This window comes from Ctenopharyngodon idella, chromosome 17, assembly GCF_019924925.1.
Source record: "Ctenopharyngodon idella isolate HZGC_01 chromosome 17, HZGC01, whole genome shotgun sequence".
NCBI classification, from domain to species: domain Eukaryota; kingdom Metazoa; phylum Chordata; class Actinopteri; order Cypriniformes; family Xenocyprididae; genus Ctenopharyngodon; species Ctenopharyngodon idella.
Window position 1 is genome coordinate 34,554,880 of NC_067236.1, and position 21,924 is coordinate 34,576,803.

Below are 21,924 nucleotides of genomic sequence, written 5' to 3' on the forward strand. Positions count from 1 at the left end.
TCTTTCTGGCTTTGTCGTTACAGTCTGATGATCTGGATCCCTTCCAGGACATTTTAGAGGACAGTGCATACACTACCGATGTCGGCATTCCCAGCCCCAAACCAAAATTCCCACCTTGCAAAGAAAGCAAAAAGGACCTGTTAACGTAAGCACCACGGGGGAATGATGTGCTCAGCCACCGCACCCTGTTTCACAAGCCTCTGCCTTCACACGTCTCTTCCTGTTCTACTTCTCTCCTTTATCTTCTCTCACTCTCTGCTTTAGAGCTCAGCACTACTGCATGCCACATGATCTGACATAAACGTAGAGTCAGGATGCCGAGTGGGCTTACTTTTATAACGCTTTATGGATTTTAAACATCATTTCATTCGACCTGTTCATGGCTCAGCTTCTCTCTAGGATGTGATGTGATTTTAGGCCTCACGCACTCTTGCAGACAGTGAAGCTAAACTGGAAACAATGAACAATAAAAACAGCATCATAGATATTTGGGCAACACTTTGCGTTAACAGCCAATCAGAGTTCAAGTTCAACTAGACGCTAATGCATAGGCTGTTACTGGACCCAACAGTTATCCGAATTAGAGCTGTCAATTTAACACATTCATTTGATGATTGTTTTAAAGCATCTTTACAGACAATCATACTGTTATCTCTATAATGCCTTAGTGCTTTACCATAGAGTGAGTTTTAGGGCTGGGCGATATGACGATATATAATGATGATACCAGTGATCCTCATGATTGAGATCTAGCTATATTGTATTGATAGTGTTGTCTAGCACATACATCACTGCCGCAGTGACTCGGACACACGTCTGAGTGTTCAGAGGCAGTTAAGAGATTTAAATGTTGGTCGATTTCATTCTATTAAGAGATTTAAATGTTGCTATAAAGAGATTTAAATATTGGTCAGCTTTGTTATTTTGTTCTGTTAAGAGATTCTTTATAAATATATTATTTTTTCATAGTATCATTGTTTCCTGTTCTGTTTCCTTTGTTGGCATTGGTTACCATGGTTATTCATTGTTTTATTAATCCACCTCACCCGTTTCTGGTTTCTTCTGATTGGTTTTTGTTGGTATATATTGAGGCTGTTTTCTGTTAGTTTTTGTTCTGTTCTCGTCAATGTAAGATGGTGATTCTGTTTGCGTTTTTTGATATTATTGAATCTTCATTATTTTGGTATTTTTGGTATTTTGAAACCCAAATATGGATCTAGCGGCAGTCCAAATCCTTCTTTTCTCACAAGGTGATTGTTCCCTCGAGTCTGACCAGGTACATGAGCCGGCACTTACATCCTTAATGGAGCTTAACCCAGAGGCTACGTTCATTCCAGAGCCCGAGCCAGTTTTTGAGTTTGACCAGGTGCGAGAGCCGGCATCGTTGTCCATACCAGTGGGTGTATTAGTGGAGTATGAGGGAATGGAGTGGAACCCGCCCATACTCCTGAGGCAGATATGTGTTGAGGAGTATGATTGTTGACGAGTGGGAAAGGATCTGTTCTCAGAGTCCTTCATCAGCCAGTTCCAAGTCTCATTAGTCGCTGATGTTCCCACCCAACACCAAGTCTGTTTCATTGGCCCAGACCAAGTCTGTTTCTTCACCAAGTACCAAATCTGTGTCGTTGCTGATGCTCCCCTTCGCCTTCCACTCCCTCCTCATCTGCCTATGCCATCTGGTTCTTCTGCCCCATCTCTGCTGGCTCCCTTCAGCTCGTTGGCTCCTCCTTCGCTGTCTACACCCAGCAGCTTGGATTCGCCTTGGGCTTTCAGGTCTCCAGCTCAGCCCTGGTGTGTAGAGCCCCTGGACTCCACCTCAGCCTGTCGACCCTTGGCTCCACCTTGGCTCCACACTCCCTCTGTTCCACCGTGATCCATCATCCCTCAGGCTCTGCAAGACTCCCTCATCCCTCTGGCTCCACCTTGGTCAGTCATCACCCAGGTTGTGCCACGGACATCCGGTCCTCTGGCTATACCTCGTCCCACCACCCCTTTGACTCCACGGGCCCTCCAGATCCACAATTGTCCTTGCTCCCTCCGGCTCCGCCTCGGTCTGCCGATTCCCCTTCTCCACCTTGGTCCTCAGCCCTCCAGTCCATCGGTGTCGCCCTGGACATTCTTCTCTTCAGTTCCACATGGGTCTCCACCATGCTCGGCTTCACCTCAGTCGGTCAGGCTCCTGGCTCTGCCTTGGCTCCTCCATCTTTTGTTTAAGCCATGAGCCTGCATCCTGGTGTTTCTGTTGAGGGTCATCCCCTCCCTGGTTCCTTCCTCTTTCTTGGTGGTCCCTTCTGCCAGCTCTGCATCCTCCTCCTCATTTTTTGAAGGGGGTGGGGGGGTAATGTCATGTTTAGTTGGTTTTTCATAGTATCATTGTTTCCTGTTCTGTTTACTTTGTTGGCACCTGTTTCTCAGTTCTTTCATTGGTTTTCATTGGTATACATTGAACCTGTTTTCTGTTAGTTTTTGTTCCATTCTCATCGATGTAAGATGGTTGTTCTGTAGACTGCTGAAGTTAGATCCTGCTCTTTTTCATCTTTGCCTCAACCATGCCGTGACACTGTAGGTATTGTTAAGAGATTTAAACAAAGTGAGAGTACAGTAACAGATTCTCAAAAAGTGTTAATAAAATATGATCGGATATTGCAGATGAAAAGTCTGAAAAGTCCGATGCTCGGGCACACACCGGAAGAAAGTAATTATGGAATTGTTGTAAGCAAGTGTAAATAATCCTCAGAAAGCATCAATGAAGATATGATCAGTTGTCTTATTTGAAAAATAGCCGATTGTCAAAGAGTCTGATTTGAGTTTAACATTTTCCAAATGTAATTAGCAGTCATTTAATTCAACAGTGTTGAGAAATTTACGGTATGGCTTTAATTTTAATTAGCACCATCTCTGATTTCAGGCAAAAAAACAATAATGTGATGCCATTCCGGTTGGTTGATTAATTAATCAACACATCATATAATTCATCTGATATAAATATATAAATCAATTGGCAGCCCTAATAAAAACATTTCAGGTCTTTTAATGTTTCTAACATATACCCCTGTAATGCACACAAAGGTGTTGTAATGCTCGTATGGGGACTAGATTGAAGTGTTGCCATTGGACTTTTTCTTTAATTTTTAGTGTAATATTTTGTTTCCTTTATTATGTTTTGGATTTTGGCCTTTCATTCTGTCTATTTTTTCTGGAGACAGATGTCCAACACCAGGGTGTGATGGGAGTGGTCACGTGACCGGTAATTACGCCTCACATAGAAGGTGTGACTCCATTTTCTAATGGTGGATTCAGTCCAATGAATTTATTGTTTTCAGCTTACTTCAACTATACTGTCGGAAAGTTATCAGACTGCCTCCCCATGTTGACCCTTTGAATATTTCACCAGAGATCCTGGGACAAGCTAATTTCAAGAGAATAAAAACCATTAAAATGCTTTGCTATTCAGAGGGTTGTAAATACAGAGCAGATATCCCTTCACTTGCACCATTGCTTTATTGCATTTGTAGTCCTTTCTGAGTGGATTATGTCTGTGTGTTTGTTTTTTAGTATTAGTAGCATGTCTGACCACCAGTTTATTTGACTAACATCTGAATGTGCAATGTTTTAGTCTTTCAGGTTGTCCTTTAGCAGATAAAAGCATTCGGAGTATGATGGCCACCAACTCACAAGAACTCAAGTAAGTATCAAACTGTACAGCACAGACACGGCTCATCCTCCTGAATCAGTGTCATTTGTGCCTGAAAATGTCATTTCATTGGATATCTTCTAAAAGATAACATTTTCACACTTCAAACCCAATGCACCAGGACAGTGGTCACCATAGATATTGAGATACAACCATAATGCAATGCACCCCAAAATCCACAAACATGAGTTTATCAATACCTTATTTTTGAAATATTACTTTGATGATAAATATGTGACTACAGCTTACTAAGCGGCCTTAGTTATATATAAATTCTACAGTACCACTTTATACTTGAACAGTGACAGTGAGTTTGAAATGTACTATATGCTTATAATTTGAATAGATAACAGAGTATATTTTGGTACTGTCTTTTAGAATTGAAAAAAATATGAATGACCCCTGACAATCTCTCTTGAAAAAGTACACTTTAGCATATTTAAAAAAAAAGAGTACAGAAATAATATACTTTAAAAGAATATACTTAAGTGTGAACTGAATGTAATGTTTTCGGACACTTAAATCCATGTTATTTACCGTAGATGAAAATGTGTTATAGTTTAAGTTTATGTTAAATGCAATTAACTTAAGAGTGCTTTTTGTAGGACTTTTTTGTAGTACATCTTTATATGCAATTTCATAATTACTTCTTTTGTCTTTGAAATATGGTTAAAGTGCACTGCCAAATGTACTGACAAGCATTTATGGTAAACTAAAATATACTTCAATATATTTTTTATTGAAACTTGTATGTATTTAAATATACATGTAATTACACATTTGTAAAGATGAAGTTGCAATTTAGTACATTTAAAATATATTAACTTTAAATATAATATCAAATAACATGCTACAGTTAAAATTTTAATCAAGTATGTGCTTTAGTATGGTAGTCAACACATCAAAATAAGTGCACTTCTTTAAAGCCTGACAAAAGATTATTAAAACAATGATGACACTTTAAGTTGGCTTCTATTTCATTAATATATTATCTGCAAGTACAGTTTTTACTTTTAAGATTTAAAGTTCACTACAAGTGCACATTCAATACAATTAATTTTCACAAGGGTTGACAAGGCTAATGTTAGTGCAAACATAAGGAACTACAGATCAAGACTGTAAGAGAAACTTGTCTCTGTTTGAAGCATGTGGTCAAAAAGATGTTGACGATGTCCCTCCCTCATATGATGTCATAAAGATTTAATGGGGAAATCTCACAGAATATCAGGGTTGAACAGAAGGTACAGAGACATATCATTACACTGAAAGAATGATATTTGAAAATAAAACATCCAAATTCTGGGTGGATTTTTTTCTTGTTCTTTTTCTTTGATTAATCCATTAAAATGTAATGATGAATGAGGATATGCAAATTATGATATATTCCAATGAAAAGCAAAGTTTTTGTTTTTTCAAAGCACCATTTTGTTGATTTTTTTTTTTTTAAATTGAACAAAATCTATGAAGTAATATCACAAATAATAGTATTAGTCAAATAATAATAGTCGCAGTGGTTTCCTGAGAATGACACACACCCAGACACTCGAAGCTTTCGGTTTCTCTTAATATTTTAGTACATGTGCTGTTCTGAGGTAGATGGCAAGGAATGAAGCTTTGAACATATTATATATGAAAGTTTTCTTAGAAATTACAGCAGCTCCTGAGGATTCACATTTTCTGTGAATATGATTTGATGACGGAATGTGTGTCAAAACCAGTCGGGATAGTTACAAAGAAGGTTACGGCAGGAATGTGACAGGTCATATACTGTACAATGTTTAAGTTGTGAGCTCATTTTTTGTATCAGATTATTAGTCCCTGTTTTTGCTGTGAAGCTTCTTTCTTTCATTTCAATAAGCTGTACATCACTTTTTATTTGCAAGGTTTGTAGAAAGTCTGTTGTGGGGGTTAATGTTGATTTTACTGAAGACACTGATAATGTAAGGTCAGGGCTCATCTCGTGCATGCTGGGCAGTAACAGGGTGTATTTCTGTCCCAGGTGCCCGACCCCGGGCTGTGACGGCTCGGGACATATCACTGGAAATTACGCTTCACACAGAAGGTAATGTGCACACACTCCCTTGTGAAAAAGGAGTGCACTTGTATTGCAAATGTAAAAATTAAAAAAAAGAAGGTATTTACAGATAACATTAATAAAATAAAAGGTCACTTGCGTGTACTTAGAATAGCTTATTGCATTTCGTATTATGTTTAAACTATAAGTTTAAATTATAATATGTTTTAATTTAATTGTAAATAACATGCAATTAAGTGTCTGAGACACTCAGTATATTATTACATTCGGTATATTATTCTAAAGCATATTGTTTCTATAATAAATACTCATTTTTAATGTATGCTAAAGTGTACTTCTTTTTCACACGAGCTGAAGTAACAACAGCTTGTTTTTCCTCAGTTTGTCAGGATGTCCACGGGCTCGGAAAACTGGGATAAAGATAACACACAGTAAAGAGGACAAGGAGGACCAGGAGCCGATCAGGTACTGCCTTTAAACTCCAATGAAGGAGACAAAGAGCTCCATCTGCATCCACTTCTGATATAACAAGACAGCAAAACTATAATTATTTACATTCCTGGATGCGAATAATGCAAATAATATAATCATTGCCAACAAGTTGTGCTTACCAGCTCCCTTTGTTCAATAGTAACCAATGTTTAACATTAATATAAATAAATCAGAAAGTTTCAACTTTTGATTTTAATAATGTATTTGTAAATGTTGAATTTAATATTATCTAAGGACTTGCTTAAATATTAACTTAGAAATTTTTAGAAGTCTTTTTTATTGTTAGTTCATGTTAACTAATGTAGTTAATAATGTTAACAAATGGAACCTTATTGTAAAATGTTACACAAGAGTAAATATTAAATACACCAGAGTTTTCCTAATATAGTACTATTATATTTTGTATTAATATTTTGAATGCCTTTTTGTATTTTGTACTTCTGTTTTCATTTTAATTTGAGTTAAAGTTTTAACGTTTAAAATATGTCTGTATTATTATTATTAATTTATTTTTCAGCTTTAGTTTAGTTATTTTAGTACTTAAAATTTATTTATTTATTTATTTATTTTGTTATCTATAATAACCATGGTGCCAAATTGTGTTTTAGTTACTTCTGTACAATTGAAGTAAAATGACATTGATTTAGTTGGTCTGAAAGAGATCCCAGAATAGTGAAGCAGTCGTTTGTTTGTGTTTGCAGGTGTCCGGTGCCAGGTTGTGATGGCCAGGGTCACATAACGGGCAAATATGCGTCCCACCGCAGCGCGTCAGGCTGCCCTCTAGCGGCCAAACGGCAGAAGGACGGCTACATCAATGGCTCCCAGTTCACATGGAAGGCTGGGAAGACAGACGGCATGTCATGTCCAACCCCGGGCTGTGACGGCTCTGGACACGTCAGCGGCAGTTTCCTGACCCACAGAAGGTGCTTCTTTATTTGTGTAGGAAAATATTTACGCTCTGAGAATGAAACCCAATAATGCTAATCACATAAAACATCAAAACATTCAGATTCAATATTTACTAATACATTATTAAAATCAAAAGTTGCATGTGTTAATATTATTTAATGATCCTCAGCTAATATGAACTAACAATGAACAGTCATATTTTTATTAACAAACATTAACAGAGATTAATACATACTGTAACAAATGTATTGCTCATTGTTAGTTAATGTGGGACCTTATTGTAAAGTGTGTTCAACTTTGACTGTGCCTCACTGATTTGTATTTAAGCTAAAAACTAATAAAGTAGGGTCCATATTTTTTGTCAGTTTTATTTTGATGAATACAACAAAATATAACATTAAGATTACATGAATAGAGATTCCCTTTCAAAGTGGAACTCAACACTGCGTCTTTGATAGACGCTATGGAGACGCCATCAGCGTGACCGGTGTCTGAAGCACAACAGAGACTGAAGTCGTGGGGATCGCAGGTCGCACTGGCTGAGGAGATCGAAAAATGTATGGCTCTTTCACCTCCTCAGTCACTGGCTCGAGCGATCTGAGCGACCAGCCAGGATGAGGTGGATGTGGTTGAGGAGGGCGAAGATCCTGCATACGAGGAGCTGCTGGATGTGATGGCCTGTGGCACGACTAGATTAGATCTGGTTTGGGGGTGCGAGAGAGGAAGTCGCTTGTGGCAGATTCGACAAGCACTTCCTGTCAGGCCATAACTGCCCTGTTCCTATGAGCCTTCCATTTCTTCCCAAACTTAACACAGAGGTGGAGAAGTCGTGGAAGAAGCCATATTTAGCTCATATCTATTTTCAGCATTCAAATTATTCGAATGTGGAGGGATTGCGTGAGTGAGGATATGTGAGGATGCCTCCTGTTGAAAAGACGCTCTCAGGGTGAATCATCCTCTCTGAAGGTTCCGGTCCTGCCATCTAAACTGTTACAGGCCATTTGTGGCTGAACATGGTGGATATCAAGGAAAAAGAGAAAAACTTTCTCCTTGATCTGCTGGTCCCATCCTCTGACCTTTTTGGCACATATGTAGAGACAGTGGTTGGGAAGTTTAGAGGCAAGTCAGCGGCTTTCAGAAAAAAGCTGTTCCACATCTCGGCTCAAGACCTCTGGGGGTCCTGGTCCGTCACAGTCTGAGGACTGAATGCAGGGCCAGAGGGAGGGAGTGGCCACTCGTGCACCTCCTCCGAGGAGTAGAGCACAAAGGAGGTGGGACACTAGGAGGGAAAGATAAGATCTGAGGGAAGTATGACATAGTGTCATATTATCCTTGGGTTTTTTTTTTTTTATAGTTTATTTTTAGTTTATTTTTATTTATTTTATTGTTTAATGTTTATGTACAGCACATTGGTCAACAGCTGTTGTTTTAAATAGTGCTTTATAAATAAAGTGACATTGACAAGTAATTTGGTGCACAAGATCGAATAAGGGTGTGTGTGGGGCACAAGAGGTTATACTAAGTGCTGACATCAGGCCCTGAGGCTAGACTGATGATGTAACTGGCGCACTTCGAATATATTACAAACCGCCTTCTGACATGTCTGGCACAGGGCTTGGTGGTAGAGCTACTAAATTCCTTCCCCAAATAGATTTGGGTATTTAAGTAAGGAAGCACTTGGGGTGTTGGAACCAGGTAACGAGAAATCTCTACTAACTCCAGTTATAGCAGGTCCAAGATGAGCAGGTCCAAGATGAGTGTATCTAGTAAGAGGGTTGAGCTCTCTCCCCCAGGTTCTGGGGTCCTTAAGTAGGCTTAAGCTTCCCAGTGACTCCCGAGGGGTGGGCCTCTTATGTATCCTGAGGCCCCCTTGAAAGGGCAACAGTTTTTTGGATGTGGTAGCTGCTTAGGTGGAAATGCCTGGCTGGCTCTCTTTGTTAGCTGCTTATTTAGGGTTGAGTGTAGAGTAGAACCCTCTCCCCCTGCCTGTGATTTTTAAAGTAGGGTCCTCCGCTCCCCGTTGGAGCCTTAACTGAGCCTAACAAGCAGAGGTAATTTGCCTTATAGCATCCCTTCTTGTTATTGGGCACCTTTTTGAGTGCTGGGAGTCTTTGGATCCTGGACAAGTCCAGGCAGAATGAGAGCACTTTCCCCCGGTTATTCTGGGGTAGTAGGGCTGAAGCTCCACCTGCGGTTTCCTAGGGGTTCGAGTTTTAGCATGAGGATGGTGAGTGAGTATTCTTGCAGTTCCCGTATATGCTCCCCCTAGAGGTAGTGATGGGGCAAGTATTCCCTATGGGCTCTGTCAAACCAGAGATGCTGACATAGCTAAACCTTAGAGCTTGCTCTTGGCCCTCATGTCCCGCAAGAAAGGGAGGAAGGGCCAGGACTTTCCTTGTCATAGAGCATAGGAACTTGGGTAATGGTCAAGGGAATATACCACTAGACAGCCTCTATGAGTCTTAGGACGTGCCCTGAATGATTGACGCATCTGTCTCCGGCTAAGTAAGTCCGTAGAGTCAACTTATGCTATGCCCTTGCTAGTTGTGCATAGGCACATTTGGCATTCCCTGGGCATGGCGTAGTGGGTATTTGTTCCCCATAGTGTCAATCCAAGATGCAGTGTTGAGTTCCACTTCAAAAGGGAACGTCTCAGGTTATGACTGTAACCATGGTTCCCTTAGAAGGGGAACGAGACATTGCGTCTCGTTGCCATGCCTTGGGCCTACAAGCATCTCCTTCAGACAAAGAAGTTGATGATGTACATTGCAGGTGCACTCTTATACTCACAGGCACTCCGGTAATGATGTCACAGACTGTCATCGGACAATGATATTGTCATGTTTCCACACGTGCTTCAGACACCGGTCATGCTGTTGGTGTCACCATAATGTTAAACCAAGGTGCAGTGTCTCATCCCCTTCTCAGAAAACCATGGTTACAGTCGTAACCTTTGGTTATGGTTATGGTCGCTCATGGTTACAAGTCAAGACCTTTTTACTGTTAAAAAACAGTCATCAGTGAGTTTGGCCAGTTGTGAAATACTGTAGGTACTTTGCAAAATATGTACATTTTATGACCAACATGCACTGCTTCAAAACAGATGCTGATCGGTCTGCACAGTGTACATGAAATCAAACATGCCTATTAATATCAGTGCATGAGGTCCATCAGCCAATCAAAAAAGATGATAGCATACATCTGAAAGGTACACGCATGCTTTAAATTCTGTGATGTCACAATAGCAATAGACTAAACTGAGGCTGAATGATTCCACTCAATATTAGCCCATGGGAATGCTTTTAAATAATGAAGAAGTTTGAAATGTAATATTGTAATATGAATATGTACATGAATATTTTGTAATAATTGTTCAATTATTAATTGTTCAAATATTAAAAGAATCAACAACAATTGACCCAATTATCATCAACAGCCCCTGGCCCAATTCTCAGTGGTACATCTAACCCCACTTTATCTTTTCAATTTAATTTAATTTAATTACAAATATAAAAAAACCTCCTGACAGTCTAAATTAATTACTGTGCCCACAAATCTCTTATTAATAAAGATTATATAAAGACGTAATATAAATACACAGATCACTATTATGCAATAACAAATGTTTTATAAGTTATCTTCAAAACCATTCAGATTAAAAGCCAAGATTAAAAAGAGAATAACCATTCAATAAGTGTGCTGAGATGAGATCTAGTGACATCTGTGGTCAAGAGGAAAATTAAAAGTAGGAGGGAAATCGTACTCCAGAGGGCGTCTTGCAACATCTTACCCTAAACAACTGCATCAAGAATAGAAAGAGAGTGAAGGGAACAACAAACAAGAACAAGACCGTAGTGTTCAGGATCTGCACACATGATAGATTGACCAGGCTATTTATACACTAACCGAAGCTCAGAAACAGATTGTACTGTTGCAGTGCTTTCAGGGCAACAGTACATTGAGAATGAAATACTACAGTACTGTGCTACTGTGTATACTATTTTATTTGGCATTATATAGTATATAGTATACAACAAACTACAGTGGTTCTCAAACCTGCCCTGGAGGACCCCCAGCCCTGCACATTTTGTATGTCTCCCTATTTCTGACACACCCATTTCAGGTCTTGCTTTCTCTACTAATGAGCACACGAGTTGAATCCGGTGTGATAGATGAGAGAGACATATAAGATGTGCAGGGCTGGGGGTCTTCCAGGACAGGTTTGAGAGGGGTTCTCAGCTCTGGTCTTCGAGTTCCACCTTCCTGCAGAGTTTAGCTCCAACCTTGATTAAACTCGCCTGTCTGTAGGTTCCTAGAAATCCTGAAGAACTTGATTAGATTGTTCAGGTGTGTTTGATTAGGGTTGGAGCTAATCTCTGCAGGGAAGTTGAGAACCCTGCTATATATAATATATACTACACTACTTTAATGGGTTATTTCATGCATATGGAAAATGTACATGTACTGTGCAGTGAATAGTATACATACAGTAAGAATAGTATGATAGTATTCTATTCTAAAAAGTCCAATCAATGTTTAGGTGAGAGCGCCCTCTGCTGCCCTGTCAGGCATATAGCAGGTACATTAATGACAAAAAATCATAATGATTATAGGTTTGTCAGCTTGTGCAAAGAAAAAAAAAAAGAAACTATCATTTATTTATACCACATATACTACTGTTCAAAAGTTTGGCACCAGTAAGACTTTTTACGTTTTTGAAATTAATCTCTTCTGCTCACCAAAGCTGTGTTTATTTGATCAAAAATACAGAAAAAAAAAAAAACAACAATTTAAAATAACTGTTTTTCTATTTGAATATATTTTAAAATGTAATTTATTCCTGTGATTCAAAGCTGAATTGTCAGCATCATTACTCCAGTCTTCAGTGTCACAAACAACTTTTCAGGATTCTTTAATGAATAGAAAGTTCAAAAGAGCAGCATTTATTTGAAATAGAAATCTTTTGTAACATTATAAATGTCTTTACTGTCACCTTTGATCAATTTAATGCATCCTTGCTAAATAAAAGTATTAATTTCTTTCAACAACAAACATAAATCTCACTGAGCCCAGACTTTTGAGTGGTAGTGTAAGCTGTTTGAGACTGAAGTAAGCCGCTAGTAGCAGGTGACTGCTGAACACAATAATAAAATGCTACACAGCCACAGTCTCTCTTTTGGGGAAAAGTGTTAATAATCCATGTTTCATGCTCCACGTTCTTCTTTCTCTCATTTTTGTAGTCTCTCTGGTTGCCCACGAGCCACAGCGGCGATGAAGAAAGCCCGACTATCAGGAATGGAGATGCTCACAATAAAACAGCAAACAGGCAATGGTTAAAAGACTTCAGTCTCACATTACACTGTAGAACTGTAGACTTTTCACTTCAATTCCAAAATATGCCAGTAAAAATGCAATTCATGACAGTCTCTGCATGTCTGTAATAATACCAATTATACATAAATGGCTTTTAATGCCTGGGAATAATTCAAACCATCCAAGAGTTAATGCGAACACATATGAGCACAATTACAGAGTCAGCACACTGTAAAATGATAGGGTGTTTTATGTGCAGGTATGTATTTGCTTTTTCTGCTATATATCATGTTTGTCTGTTTTCACTCTAGGTTTAGACTGTGATGCAGATGTTAAACAGCTGGATGAAGATATTAAAGATTTACATGAATCAAATTCACAGGTGGAGGCGGATATGATCAAACTTAGAACACAGGTGAGGGTATTTATAGAATGATTTCCATATGTGAGTATTGACTATAGCGGTCTAACGTTTGGAATAATTATGATTTTGTTCATGTTTTTGAAGGAAGTCTGTTGTGCTCAACAAGGCTGTATTCATTTGATCTTTGAGAATACAGTAAAAACAGTAATATTGTAAAATATTATTGTATGATTGTATTCTATTTTATATATATTTTAAAATGTAAAAGCATGGTTTCCACAAAACATAAAATATGATAAATCTAAGAACAATTATTCATAATTGAGCACCAATAATTGCCATCACAGGAATAAATTACATTTTAAAATATATTAAAATAGAAAACAGTTATTTTAAACTGTAATAATATTTCACTGTTTTTACTGCATTTTGATCAAATAAATGCAGCCTTGGTGAGCAGAAGAGACTTCCTTCATTAACATTAAAAATCTTAATTATTCCAAAGTTTTGACCGTTAGTCAATAAACATTAATGTTGCTTGTTGCATTTGTGTAAACAGCAAAAACACATGGAATCTGATTTTCTGCATCTGACTATCAGAGAAACTCCCAACTGAAGATAATTTAAGACATTACATTATTGCAGAAGACGAATGGACAGTGTCTTTAGACGTCAGTATATTGTTATAGTGTAACTTTATCTTTAGTACTGTAACAACCTTATTTACAGCAGAAATAAATAAATAAAGTTGATATATATATTTGGGGTTAGTACGTTTTTTTGTTTTTGTTTTTTGTTGTTTTAAAGAAATTAATAACTTTATTGAGTGAGGACGCATCAAATTGATCATAAGTGACAATAAAGACACTTATAATGTTACAGAAAATTTCTTTTTCAAATAAATGCTTTTCTTTTGAACTTTCTGTTCATCAAAGAACCCTGAAAAAAAAGTATCTCGATTTCTACAAAAAAATATGAAGCAGCACAACTGAAAAAAATAGGCCTAATTAAACAGTAAACAGGTGAGACAAAAATCATGTGTGTGTGTGTGCGTGCGTGCGTGCGTGTGTGTGTGTGTGTGTGTGTGTGTGTCAGAACCGTGTGTCTGTACAGTAGGCCTTAGAGTGTAAATGCAGCATTTGTGTAATAAATCAAACGTTTCAATCCCACAGTGTATACTGAAGTCTTATGGTGTCATGCTATGAAGACATTTTTATCACAATAAAATTAACAAGTCTGCCGCTTCATGTCCCACAGATTACCACAATGGAGTCTAATCTGAAGTCCTTAGAGGAAGAAAACAAGGTGATTGAACAGCAAAATGAATCTGTCCTGCATGAGCTGGCCAACCTCAGCCATTCTCTGATAAACAGTTTAGCTAATATCCAGCTGCTCAGATGGTAAGGGACAGAGGACGAGTCGTGGACAAAGAGCATATTGCTTTAATCTGTTCATTCAGAAAAATCAAGAAAGAACTTTTGTAGGCTTGAGGCCGCAGTTCTTGGCACATTCAGTAACTGGGTATAATAGCCTGTGCTTCAGCAATACGACACGACCGGGGTCATTTCAAACTAGTCCATAGGTCAAATGTTGTAGGGGTCAGCTGGTGTAATCTGAATTTGACATATTGTTATTGCAAGAGTCAAGGGAACATCGCTTTGAGCTGAAGGCGTCTCTAAGAGGCCAGATCTGCTAAAAAACAAAAACAGCATGAACAGCCTAAGCTGGTTTGCTGGTCTAAGATGATCTGAAAGCCTGCTCAGGCTGGTTTTAGGCTGGTTTAAGCTGTTTTAATGTGGTTTATTCTGCAGCGAGTTACAGTAGCTTAAAAACAATCAGCGCTTCAATCCACCCCACAGATTTACTGTAGAAGTTAAGACATTTCATTCATCACATATAGCAGTTTAAACCAGGGTTATTTTAGTGATCATTGATATAATACTGGGATTATTGTTCTCGTTAACTATAATAGATTTTGTGTTCATTTTGATTTTTTAAGTTTTTGTAATTTATTGTAGTTTTTGTCATTCTTATGAGTTTGTTTGTTTTGTTTTTATGTCTGTTTAGTATTTATTAAGTTTTAGGATAACACTTTGGTATGGGGAACATATTCACCATTAATTACGACTTTTCCCTCAATAAACACTTAATTACTGCTTATTAATAGTCAGTAAGGTTAAGTTCAGGGATTGGTAGGATTATGGGATGTAGAATATGATCATGCAGAATAAGACATTAATATGTGCTTTATGAAGCTAATAAGCAACTAGTTAAAAGTGAGAATTGTTCCCCATACTAAAGTGATACCCAGTTTAGAATTAAATTTGAGTTTATTTAACTTAAACTATACATTTTATATATATATTTTATTTTATTTCAGTTAATGTTTATTAAGTAACAATTTTTTTTTTTTTTTTTTATGGTTTTATTTTTAGTTAACGATAATAACCCTGCTTTATACTAGAATGATTTTAAGTTGACATGGCCAGAAAACAGCTTTCTTCATTGCACTCATAAAAAAAAAAAAAAAAAAACTGCCTATCAAATATCATCACACATTCATTGTCAACATCTTAGCAAAATCAGATTTTTTCCTTCATAACAGAGCTGAAATTTTGAGCTTGATGAAGTGAGTGTAAACATAATAAAACATAGTGAAAAAAATAGTGAATGCATGATATTATCATTTCAGTATGGATTAGAGACATACAAATATTTAGATTAAAAAAAAACACATTTAGAAAGTTCATCACTGGGACACAAATGGCATCATGTCCTAAAAACTGTACCGGTAAGTTATCCGGACACGCTCTCAGACTGGGTGTTCAGATCTTGTATGTGTTGAGCATGTTGAACACTGTAAGCTTATACACTTTTGTTTTTTTTCCTTTAGAAATCACTTCACAAAGAGCCTCCAGTTCGACATAACAGCTGTTTACAGATGCATCAGAGAGTAAGACCACAGTTTAACTCTTACCCTCACCATTAATATGAATATTCATATGCTTTGAATATGTTAGTCACTTTTAAACTGTCATAATACGTCCACCTGAATACATTTTGTTGTTCATGATTACTAATACTAACTAATTCTGATTTAATCATTATATATAATAATTTGAATCTAATGACACAATTTTGAAATAACCCATTTGTCTTTGGGTTATTTATACTGACAAACTGCAGTTACATTGATTTGTTTGAATTTTATTCCATTGTAATTCTTGTTCTTGAATTAAAATTCTAATTACAAGTCTGTTTTCCAATTCAATTCCAATTCATTATACAATTCTCAAAAGTGTCCAACTCAGATTGATGTGTTGTTGTTGTCATCTTCCACATCCCGTATTTCATCTGACAGGATCTTTCCTCTGTGTTTCACAGGAGCCGATGAGCGAACAGAGCTTCGACGCATATGTGACCACGCTAACGGACATGTACACCAGTCCAGATCAGTATCAGAGTGCAGAGAACAAGGCCCTGCTAGAAAATATCAAACAAGCAGTACAAGGCATTCAAGTCTAGCATCTCAAAATGAAGGGGCCACTTTCCTAAAACGAAGGAACACAGGGGACACTTTCAGAAAGAAAAAAATAACAATAATCATGGGATGCCTCACGCTGTGCTGTTGTAGTTTATCGAACAGTGTTAAATTCATGTTCTTTTAAAAAGTGTTATGCTGACTAAACATAATTCTACTTTGGGTTTATTTTTCTGGCCTTGCTTTAAAAAAAATGATCTGCAAAACAGTTTTTGAAAGCATTCACATTTCGTACGTTTTCATATAGGCTAATGTAACGTGAATCATCCTTCTCGCCGCTCATTGATGCACCTTTAGCGTATATTAGACCACAGTAATGCAACCACTACTGAACATTAGTTTGCGAAGCTTGCTGAGATAGAGTTCAGATCACAGAGGTTAGCTCAGTGAAAGATTCTTTTTATCATTAATATCAACGCTTACACTTTTTTAATAGTCCACTTTAGACATTAACTAGAAGTAACTTTGCAACTGCATGTCAGCTGACTCTCATTAGAGCAGGGTTACTGTTCAAATGTATTCTGTTACAAATTACTTCATAAAAAGTATTCTGTAAGGTAATCCAAGCACCATAATATGAAAGTAATGTAATCTGATTACTTTTGGATTCCTTCAAGGTTACATATGTAAAGAAAGTCAAGTAAAAAGCAATATTATCAAAGTACCTTTATTTAATATGAATTTAAAATTAAAACTAATAAAAACTAGGCTATTAAAACTAAGCAATTGTGTCTTTTTTCACCAACTAGAGATTACACAGCACCATATATATATATTAATATAAAAGGCTATACAGACATCTAGTGGCTACAGTATTACAGGTTTTATTTTTATTTCTTTAATATGTGCAAGGAAAAAAAAAAAAACATAATTATAATTTATACACAACACTATGCCATCTACATATTAGTCTATTTCAAAATGCATGTTGATCAAGACCGTGGTCTTTCATCATTTCACTGAGTGGTGGGAGTTCCCCTTTGTAGCGACTCTTGTGTTCATTTCTACATTTTCCAGCTCATTTTCCGCAAAAAAAAAAAAAAACTCACACAAAACTGCGACCACTATGGAATTTTAAATCACTAACAAACACTAAAATTTTAGCTAACATGATTTCCGTGCTAGTCGTAACTGCAAATTTTTAAGTTGGATGTTGAGTCCTTTGTTAAAGAAAGCGTCTTCATACATGGAAGGCATAATTTCCTCTTTGAAAACAAAATAACTGAAATTTCCAGACATGAAAATGTTTTTCCCGTGGGAAGCATCGTAATTAATAACTTCCCTGACAGCAACATAGTGTCAGCCCAGATCCGGCCCACATCTGGTCCGCGTGTAATCCACATGTGCCAGATGTGTGCCGGATCTGGGCCACATCATGCTGCTGTCTGGGTAGCTGTTTCTCTGAGGAGAATGATAGCAGACAGGTGTTATTTGCGCATGCACCAGCAGGTGGCTCACGTGAGTCATGACTGGCAACAGAAGCAGGAACTATAATCAAGCAGCACTTAATAAAGCATTATTATTTCAAAATACTATTTTTTTTTTTTTTTCAGCTTTAAATGCCATTGTAATCCTGATAGTATTCCCTTTTTTTTTTTTTTACAAAATGTAACTGTATTCTGATTACTTTGTTTTTTGGTGTAACTGTAATGAATTACAGTTAAGAATTGTTTTGTATCCTGATTGCGTAACGCTGTAACGTGTGTTCTGTTACTCCCCAACCCTGCATTGGAGTATCAGTAGTCTGTTAGGTTAGGGTTCGGGTTAGTAGAGTAAGTTGACATGTAGTTGCAAAGTTACTTATAGTTAGTAGAATGTCTAAAGTGGACCATCGAAATAAAGCATAGCCATACCAACTATCAAATAAAAAGATGTGGGGGAAAAACACTGGTGTTAAAAACAAAAATCATAGAAGTGGATTTGGAGTGTGAATGTTTTATGGTAAGCGTCATGACAGGGAGTTCCTGTTACTGCTTTAACATGCAAAAGGAAACGCTTTGATTATGTGTGGCTTCGTCATCAGTGTAACGGCAATAGCGGCTCTAACATCACGTCTTCATTTGGTCAACTCTTGAAATAACAGTAGCCGGAGTGGAACTGTCTCAGCAATATTTGACTAAACCATGTGTATAAAAAAAGAGATGCAATCTATGTGGTGGGTATATGCAATTTCATGTTTGTAAACAGTGGAAGCTACAGAATCTTTTTACTATATGTAAATTATTGATTTTTTTATACAAATCTTTTAATACAAATGTTTTAAAGGGAAGTGGAAATTGGGTTTAGAGACGGACGATGCTCTGTGAGTTTCATTGTGTTTCTGTACGGTGCTGCGCAGGGACACCTTCGCTTCCACGCCTGGATGATGTTTGTACAGTATGGAAACTAACGCAGAAGGAATTTGTAAAGAATATACAGAGTATAGACAATGAAAACGGGACCTACAGGGTTTTTGCCCCCACTTTTGTGCCAGAAGACTATTTGCACTTATCCCACCTTCGGACGATGTGCAATCTCCAGGTGTCTGTTCGGCACGATGACAGACGTTCAGCGGTTTGAGGAGAGATTACAGGGATTGAAATATTAATGAGGACAATATCTTTACAAGGAATATTGTGCATTTTTAAGTAACGATGCTAGTTCGTTGAGTATGTTCTATATAATGCGAAATAATCCCCAGCAGCACTTTATGTCTAATCACTGTACAAAATCATAAAAGAGTATAGTCAATCGAGAAGAAAATCTCCCATCAGTAGAGTTTGAGGGTGTCGTCCCTCATTTCCATTGTACTATTAGCTGTAGCAACCTTGTTAATACCTTATTGAGAGCTAAAGGTGCTTGTACTTCACTGGATCTCATCCATTGTACAAATCGGTCCGTTTTTAGGGCTCCATCATTCATGCACAGCATCACATCTGCAGCTTTTTGCCAATATAGTAATGCTTTCAATAGAGAAATAGCTAGTATGGGTTTTGAATCAATTATCGTCATCGGTACAATGGAAATGGGAATTTAAGCACAAACATGCTGCTCATGTACTGTTGGTGCATAATATTGCATTGTTTTTTTAAAAGGATATATGTGACTCATTACCCAAGGTACAACAAAAGAAGTCACGTTTTAGAATGCGATTTTTCATATGAATTATTGTGAATTCATGAGTTTATTTATCCAGAATTCTTCATTTCAAGGCTGATTTGTTTAATCATCGATGAAGACGGGATTTTGTATAAACTATCGTGCTCTCTGTGGAACTGGAGTTTGATTTATTTTTGTACGATACAGCATGAATTTGTTGACATTTTAATTTTACTATAAATGTGTGAGATCACAAGTTGCAGTGATTTTTTTCATTTTTAAATGGTGGAAATTTGTACAATATTTGTCATGCTGGATGTTGACACATCGTACTCTGAATAAAGAAAATGGTGTTGCCACAGACTTGAGTAGACGTCTTCTATGATTTGTTGTAGAAGAAGAAATGCTAAAGATGATTCAGGCTTCAAAAAATGATGTTTCATGCAAATGCTACTTGGTATAAAAAGCATGCATTTTCCTCTAATAAAGATCTCTTTTTATGGCTTTGTTATGAGTTATTTATTTTAAGCAGCCATGTACCAATAAAAGAGTACCAGTAAGGCAAACAAAATCTTAATATTTTGTTAAAGGGGTCATGAATTGAGAAATCAACTTTTCCTTGAGCTTTTGATATATAAGAGGTCATCGTACTATAAGAATATCCTGTAAGTTTCAGAACTGAAAACTTCCTTGTTAGTCCAATAAAAGCTTTTATTGACACCAGACCCAGAGAACGACTGATCCTGGAATGTGTCTATAGATAGATGAAACTCCGCCTCCACAGAAGAAATCAACGCCTACTTCATCATTGCAGCATTAGCCCCGCCCACTGGTGTGTTAGTGAGATGAGGAGGAGAGAAGAGCGATACAGGACTAAAATAACATTACCTTTCAAAGGATCCTAATGCTAGAAATATGGTTATTTATTTTCAACAATGTGAATGTCTCAGTTGAGCTTTATTTATTTGTATTCGGCACATTTCTCAATCGCAATAAATCAATCGCATTTCGGCGCAGGCTTTGCAAACAGATTTTTACGATATGGACTCGACAGTAATGCAATAACATGTCAGTAACTGTGTTCATTCTAACGCCTGATCTGATATTAATGATTCATGTACAGTCAGATGATCTTTGTCTGTGTGTCAGTAAATCAAACCAGTGACTAAACGCTCAACTTCACGTTGTTTCTCTTAGTAGGATGAAAATAATCTGTTATTTAAACTGTGATTACATTATATGTAGAAAGCGATCAAAGAACGCTCCCTTTACAGTCGCTGGAGCTGTCAATCAAACAGAGAGAGTTTATCAGTGACTGAGTTCTGGACTTGCCCCAATTATTTAACGAATCTCTTATTTACATCGTGTGTTGTACTGTTAGTTATGATGAAAGCATTGGTTAGTGTGCAGAAATTGAGTTATAATGACGAGATCACTGCTTTCATGATCTCAACAACATGTCTGTGATCGACTACAATGATCATCACTGCGACCTTTCATGCCACGATCTGAATATAATACCATAGATCTAAATGTAATGCTATAATCAATTAGTTAACCTTGAGAGCTGTGACAGTAAAAACGTGCTAAAAGTTTTCGAGAGAGTAATACTTCATATGCTATTTTAAAGCTATTTCAGCTATTTCATATGCAAAGATGTCAGCCAATCACAGCAGTGGGCGTTTACACTGAAGTCTAAAATCAGGGTAGAAAAATGCCTTTTTTTTTCTAAATTATGACAATTTTGGATGTAAAAAGCATACTAACATTATAAGTGCACCCCAGGAAACATTATAAACCAATAAAAAAACGCAGTTCATGACCCCTTTAAATCATTTGCATCATTTTCATAAGTGCATTTTTAACCTTTGTTATAGTGCATGCTCATATTAATCTGAACAACTACCAGATGTAACTGGATTCTATTTCCATCAATTTTTTCACAATTCTGACCTTTTTTTTTTGAGTGAGTGAGTGAGTATGCATTATACAACAAATAAATGGTTGAAACTGTCAAATGACCTCACCATGTTTCATGTTTTACAGCAGCAAGAGTTATCCAGGACATGTTAAATCATAACTGATAGTGGGTCAAGTCAAGAGCATTGCATTACGGGATAGCAATAGTATTCCAGACACTGTGCTCCATGCATACACAATATTGATAAACCATGCACAAGAAGTATTGTACTGTTCCATTGTGATCAGACTCTTATTATGAAAAACGGAAACGGAAACTTTAAATTAACTTATATAAATTTAATTTTTAATTAAACTTACAAATAATAAATTATTGTTCTTTTATAGAATATTACAGAAGTAAAATGCCAAAATTATTATATATTGAATTATAGATTTATATATTCACCAAAAATTGAGTATTTTATTAGCATATTTGATTTGATTGATTTTTAATGTAGTTATTTATTTTAGTTATCAATCTTTTAGATGCCACGGACCCCCAAATATGATCACCTTCATGTGAGGGACCCCCATCC

At 36.9% G+C, this 21,924-nt stretch overlaps 1 protein-coding gene across 4 annotated transcripts in view; it reads left to right on the plus strand.

The window, feature by feature from the left end:
* Positions 1-19,787, plus strand: part of myt1lb (myelin transcription factor 1-like, b) — a 135,584-nt gene extending 115,797 nt beyond the window's left edge. For 2 of the 4 annotated variants that reach the window (XM_051868518.1, XM_051868519.1), the window contains exons 13-22: positions 24-145; positions 3,617-3,685; positions 5,694-5,756; positions 6,111-6,194; positions 6,923-7,144; positions 12,371-12,462; positions 12,755-12,858; positions 14,065-14,112; positions 15,701-15,760; positions 16,192-19,787. In XM_051868518.1, the coding sequence (XP_051724478.1) occupies positions 24-145; positions 3,617-3,685; positions 5,694-5,756; positions 6,111-6,194; positions 6,923-7,144; positions 12,371-12,462; positions 12,755-12,858; positions 14,065-14,112; positions 15,701-15,760; positions 16,192-16,332 (1,005 nt within the window). In that variant the 3' untranslated portion in view covers positions 16,333-19,787. The remainder of the gene's footprint in view (positions 1-23; positions 146-3,616; positions 3,686-5,693; positions 5,757-6,110; positions 6,195-6,922; positions 7,145-12,370; positions 12,463-12,754; positions 12,859-14,064; positions 14,113-15,700; positions 15,761-16,191) is intronic. The other 2 variants (XM_051868520.1, XM_051868521.1) reach the window with 2 other exon arrangements.
* Positions 19,788-21,924: the final 2,137 nt, after the last annotated feature.